Source organism: Nicotiana tomentosiformis, chromosome 6 (assembly GCF_000390325.3).
Source record: "Nicotiana tomentosiformis chromosome 6, ASM39032v3, whole genome shotgun sequence".
In the NCBI taxonomy this organism is placed as follows: Eukaryota; Viridiplantae; Streptophyta; class Magnoliopsida; order Solanales; family Solanaceae; genus Nicotiana; species Nicotiana tomentosiformis.
Window position 1 is genome coordinate 37,171,818 of NC_090817.1, and position 6,796 is coordinate 37,178,613.

Genomic DNA, 6,796 nt, shown 5'->3' on the forward strand with positions numbered 1-6,796 from the left:
TGCTTTTTGTTTCCAATACTGCTCCTCAATGCTCAGGTACTTCTTCAGTTCAGCTTGGGCTTTCTAAGGTACTATTCTATTCTCCACTGTTGGCTCTTCTTCAAAATACATATGCTTCAATCTAACCACATCTTCTCTAATAGCCAGTTGCTTAAAATATCTCCATAAGTGAGCTTGCTCCATTTAGATAGTTCAATCTTAGTCCTCTTTAGTTTCTACTTGAACATTAAGAAAGGATCACCAGTGAAGTCAGCCATCCAATGTTTTCTAACCACCTCCATGAAAGAGTCATTTTCTGTCCAGAAGTTGAGGAATTTGAATGGTTTTAAAAATTTCAAAACTTGATCACCACAACTCATCAGTAGTGGGGCATGGTCTGGCCCTGTTTTATTGAGATGCTCCACTTCTATATTAGGGAATATTGTCTGGAAAGGTAGGTTCACAAATATTCTGTCCAATTGTTTGAAAATGCATTCTGCATTTGACCTCCCATTCCAACAAGTGAAGGGGTTGCCTTTATATCCAAGATCAAACAATCCATATGAGTTAACACAAGAAAAAAAGTCTTCATATTCTGGAGGGTATACAGGAAGTCCTCCTATCTTCTCCTCTTCACTAAGAACCACATTAAAATCTCCTCCAACTACCCAATGCAGTTCCATGTCACTGGCAAGATAATATAGATTATCCCACAATTCTAATATTTCTAGTGATGTGCATTTTGCATATACAAAAGTCATCATAATGTATTTCCCAATATCCTGATGATACACCTTGATGGTTATCTATTGTTCAGTATCAATCACCAACTCCCATTCCACCACAACATCAAAGAATAACCAAATTTTCCCATTGACATTTGATATTGCATCTTCCATACCTAACCTCATCTTGTAGTTCTGAATATACCTTGGCTTTTAAAATGGCTCCATAAGTGCAACAATGAAAAAGACATGTTCCTTTTGCATGTTGATGACTCTCTGATATGCTCATTGAGTCTTAACAGACTTTATGTTCCATATTAATATTTTAATTATCATTTAGTCATTGAGGCTGCCCTCTTGGGAAAAAATCTTGTTGGCTGTAGAGCTTCTTTATTCTATTGTTTCTTACCTTTTTTAGCACTTCTAGATGAAACTCTAGGTGATAGATCTCCTTCTCTTGCAACAGCTTTAAAGTTCCCATCAGTATACTCACCATCACCCTTATCTTCTTGTTGTTGTTGTTCCACCATTGCATTGTGAATTTCCACAGGCAATACCTTGTGTGTAATTATATCATGTAACACCTGCTCTGGAGATTTTAATGATAAATTGATCTATATTGGTACTGGATATCCAGTAGCTGAAGCACATGCTATGGGCATTGTCTCAATTGTACCTGATTCCCTTGGTACTATAGCTTGATCAATATCATCATGATCCCTCATTGTTTCCTCCTTTAACACCTTAGAAGTCATCTCCATAACTCCCACATTTCTTCCCTCACTTGAAGATTGTATGTGGAACCCATCTTAGGAATTTTTGTGGTTGTCTGCACCTCAGTCTCGAGCTCAGTGCTCCATAGTCCCTACATTTTCCTGTAATATCATGAGTTGTTGATCCTCTCTATCTAAGTCCTCACTGTTGTAGTCATATTCTTCATTTTGAGTCCGATTATGCCTGGGATCATCTTCCTCTAGCCCAGAGAGAGAGAACTTGTTGAACTGGCAATGTTCTGGATAAAGTGTGAGTGATTCAAAGTCTTTTTTTCCTACTTCCTGCTGCATAGACGATGGTGAGATCTGATCCATGGTAGCTATTGCTGATGGTACTACTAATGTTCCAGTTCTTGTTTCTTTTGCATAAGGTGAAGTTGTAGCTTGGAGGCTTTCTGCAGTTCCAGCAATTACTCCATGTTCGTGAGATCTCAATGAAGGTGTTACTTGTGGCTCTACTACTTGAGGGTGAGGTGAGGGTGTAAGCTGTGACATTATATCAGCTTCTTTATCTGGTGATGCTACTTATTTGGTATTGTTCCTAGATTCTTTTGTGTCAATCTAGTAGTTGCTGCATTTTATTCAAATCTGCCATTTTCCTTTGTCTTGTCAATTATTTCCTTTTCTTTTGGCTGGGATTAGATTTGGACTTGGTTGTGAGTGGTTGTGTTCCTATGGATTCATTCTCTCGATTAATAATTGTCATATGAACCTTCTCATGACTACTGGGGATCTGTAGTACGGAGTTACCGGATGTCATTACAGTATCATGTATCACTGGGGGACCTCCAATTCCTTTGGTTCCCCATCTCTTACTGATGAGGGTTCACCCTGATCAGCCAACTTCCCTCTTTCAAATTTTATACACACATGGTTGTTGGAATGGTTATTCCTTGCTGCTTGTTGTGTTGCTATTTTTTGATGATGTCCTTCAGTGTGGTCCTTTATTTGGTTCTGATTTCTGTCCTTGTCTTGCATCTGCCCTATTTGCATATGTGTTTGCTGCATGTCTGTTCTCCCAGAATTGTTGTGTAGTTTCTGAGTATCTTTGTGAGCTGTTGTTTCAGCAACATCATTTTGCTTTCCCTCTCCCTCTCTTCTTTTGATTGGACAGAATTTGATTGTATGTCCAAGGTGTTTGCAGTGTAGGCAGTAAGTTGGAAGATCCTCATACTCTACTTCAAGCCATTGACTATCGCCATTCTCATCTTGTTCTTCATCAAAACCAAGCCAAACATGATGCGATCTTTACAACAACAACCCATTATAATCCCACAAGTGGGGTCTGGGGAGGGTAGAGTGTACGCAGACCTTACCCCTACCCCAAGAGGGATAGAGAGGTTGTTTTCGAAAGACCCTCGGCTCGAGAAGAAGAAAAATAAACAATAGACAATAGGTTAGTGACAACAATAGAAGATGAAAAATATTAACAGCATCGTAAGAAGTAGAAAAATAGATATAATTAATGCGATCTTTGTTTTGATAAATCAATTTGTACCCTTACCTTTGCAACACTACCCCTAGTCTTCTGCATTGAGGCAAGATGAAGATGCAGGACCTTACCAATTGGTGATAGCAACACTGTGAGGATCTCCATATAGTACAGGTGCCAGGGAAGTTCTGGTACTATCACCCAAGTTGGTACAATAGGTGAGTCTTTATTGGCTTTAAACTTAGGAGTCCATGATTGGAGTTGCATTCTCTGCCCCTATATAAACATGAATTATTTTGTCCACTCAATAGTGTGATCATACTCATTGGTGACGTTTGGAGTTGCTGAAGTTGCTGATGTCTGGTGTGCCTTGCGATCGTGGAGCACGTCTCGCGATCGCAAAGGCTATAATGGGACAGTGTCATTTTTTCTCTTCGCATTCACGATGGGAGTGTCGCGTTCACTGAGGTTGGTAGGCAGTGGCCTTCGCGTTCACGTCCTTCGCATCACATTCACGTTAGGGGAAGGCCGAATGGGGTCATCAGGTGTTTGGCCTTCGCATTCGCGGGTGGGAGAACGTGTTCACGTAGGATAGTGGATGTTGTTTTTTTTGGGACTTTGAGCTTATTTTATAATATATTTGAGATTGGGAGCTCGGATTGAGGTAATTCTTTAGGCATTTTCACCCACTAGGATTGATTAAGTGTTCTTAACTCAGATTTGATTATTATTCATGATTGCATACTTGATTTTGCATTTGATTGGTGTATCTGAGTGAGAAAATTGAGAATTTTAGCAAAACTTTTTTAAAATAAAAAATAAAGATTTGAACCTCGATTCGAACTCAAATTTGGATGAAACTTATATATTTTGACTCGTATTCGAATTGGTAGTCGGGATTTATGACTTTCGTCGGGTTTCAGGAGGCGAGCCTAGGTTGACTTTTTGGTTGACCTTTTGATATTTGATAAAGATTAGAGCTTTATTACTTGGAATCGATTTCTATAGCCGTGTTTGATGTTATTGAGTTGACCGGATTAGACCTTAAGCTATTAATATGCCTTAATTTAAGGATGTATTCTATATGAAACGTGCTTAATCACTTTCTGGATACGTAAACATGATCACTACAATTGTTTTAGCCGTAGAAATGCTTTTCTTTTTGTTAAACACCCATCCGCATTTTACTGATTTCATGTCCTTGTGTACCTTGTTGATAAATTATGTGCTTATATCTTTGGTGAAATTTTAGCATTATTGTTTTGTGATAATTGTGACACATATGGACGTGTTGAGAGAATTGATTGGGTGTTGGCACGCGGTCTTTACCGTGCAATTGTGTTTATTGTAGTGCACGTGAGGCAAAATAAGGGTGGCATTTTCTCGAGTTGCCAACGTGGAGAAATAAGGGTGGTAATATGCCTTATGGCAGAGTAATGAGGGCATTTATTATTACTTGTACATGTGTTGAAATAAGGGTGACATTGTTGATGATGTTATGTGATGATTTGGGGGTGTTTCTCTTGATGTTGTTTATGTGATGAAACGAGGTTGGTATTTTGTTCATATGCATATTTTGCTTAAAAACTCTGTCATGTACTTTAATCAGTTGTTTGTTGATTTTGACATGCCTTCATATGTCTTCACTTCTATTTGGTGACTTGTTGTCAAAGATGGATTCTTCTACATTGTATTGTTATCATATGTTGTAGGGAGATTGTTGATATTTCTTTCCTTTATATTTTGTTGCCAGCTTTTGATATATTGCACATGTTATTAGACTAGTGAGTATCACATGACTTGAAACTTGTCATTACTTTACCGAGGTTAGTCTTGATACTTACTAGGTACCAGTCGTGGTATACTCATACTATACTTCTGCATAATTTTGAGCAGATGCAGGTGCTGGAGGCAACATATCTTGAGATTGAGAGCTTGAATCAGTCGTGAAGATTCAAGGTAGAGCTGCATATTGTTGTCGTCCCTTGGAGTATCATCTTTTGAATTTATACGGTTAATTTTCATTTTAACAATATTGTATTTTGAATATTCCACATGTATTCACTTAGAGCTCATGACTTTGTACTATCTTGTTCTGGGGAGATGTATTAAGTATTGCCATTTTAGTTTGTGTTGACTCTATTTCTGCTTTTATATTAAGCTTTATCTTATTATATCATGTTTTGTTGATTTAATATTATTAAGAGTTAGGCTTACCTAGTCTTAGAGATTAGGTGCCATCACGACCCATATGGTGGGATTTGGGTTATGACAAGTTGGTATCAGAGCTCTAGGCTCGTAGGTTCTATGAGTCATGAGCAAGCTTAGTAGAGTCTTGCGGATCGGTATGAAGATGTTTGTACTTATCTTTGAGAGGATACTACACTATTAGGAAACATCACCTTCTTTCATTCCTTATCGTGCCGATTTGTTATTTCGATGTTTGAATCTTTACTCTTCTATTCTCTCACAGATGGTGAGGACACGATCTGGTGGATCAGTTGAGCAGGCATCAACGCCTCCTTTTAGAGCTGCAAGAGGTCGGGGCCGAAGTAGAGGTCGAGGAGGGGCACATGCTACAACTAGAGCACATGATAGAGCAGAAGCTATGGAGTCTCCAAGAGCTCCAGTTGAGGATCAGGAGCCTGAGCATGTTGAGCATGCACCCGAGCAGCCTATTGCTAGGTCGGGGGTCCGGGAGACCTTGGCACACTTCATGAATATATTTAGGAGTTTGGCCCTAGTAAGGTTAATTCTGGTTGCACCAGCTACTTCACATGTTGGGGGAGGAGCTCAGACTCATGTCGCCCGCACATCAGAGGAGTTGGCTCATGCTTATTAGACACCGAGTGTTATGCCGGTGCAGCCAGTAGTTACAGTACAGCCCGAGGTAGGGCAAGTTGTGATAACTGAGGGGCAGATTGGAGAGGTTTCAGAAACTTCATTCTCCCCATTTTAGTGGAGGGGCTTCTAAGGATGCATAAGATTTCTTAGATCAGCGTCATTGTATTTTGTTTACCATAGGTTTGGTGGAGTCGAGCAGGGATGAACATACTACTTTTCAGTTGATGGGGCTGACATATATATGGTGGAAGACTTATGAGACAAGTAGGCCAGCTGGCGCAGCACCACTTAGATGGTACCAGTTCTCCGATCTTGTTTTGAGGGATTTTATTCCACAGACCAGTAGGGATGAGTTGCGCAGTGAGTTTGAGCAGTTGTGCCAGGGGAGTATGTCTGTGTCCGATTATGCTATGAGGTTTACAGAGTTATCTCGTCATGCACCTTCCTTGGTTTTCACTGATAGAGGGAGAGTCAATAGATTAATTGAGGGACTCGCTTATAGCCTTCGATTTAGGATGGCACGGGAGTTAGAGACTGAGACTGCATTTCATCGGTTGTGGAGATTGCTAGGAGGTTAGAGCTTATCCACGGTCAGGAGAGGGAGGATAGGTAGGCTGAGAAGCCTCGTGGTTTTTGAGGATTCAATGGCTCCTACTCTGGAGCAAGGCCCGTTATGGAAGAGGTCATATCAGTCGACCAGTTCAGTCTGCACTTCAGGTTTCCCATAGTGCTCCAGCTAGCCATAAACTTTAGAGCACTGGTACCGGATAGCCAACTTTTGGTGCACCTTCTGCACGGGGTTCCAACAACAGTTATTTCTGTCGTTCGGGGTAGAATCAGTAGCAGCAGCCACGCCCGCAAAGAGGTTGTTTTGAGCGTGGTTATACTAGGAACATGGCTATTATCCTAGACTCCGGATGGGTGGACCTCAGCATGGTACTCAGGCTATGGTTCCCGCTTCAGTTGCTACTCCACCTGCATAGCCAGCTAGAAGTGGAGGATAGGCGAGTAGGGGTCATTATACATGGGGAGGCCAAGCTTGT

General features: G+C 40.5%; 1 protein-coding gene across 1 annotated transcript; it reads left to right on the top strand.

Moving 5' to 3' along the window:
- Positions 1-5,382: 5,382 nt before the first annotated feature.
- LOC117278772 (uncharacterized) lies at positions 5,383-6,331 on the top strand. Its single transcript, XM_033658226.2, has 2 exons — positions 5,383-5,449; positions 5,934-6,331. The coding sequence occupies exons 1-2, from the start codon at positions 5,383-5,385 to the stop codon at positions 6,329-6,331; spliced, it is 465 nt and encodes a 154-aa protein (XP_033514117.2).
- Positions 6,332-6,796: the final 465 nt, after the last annotated feature.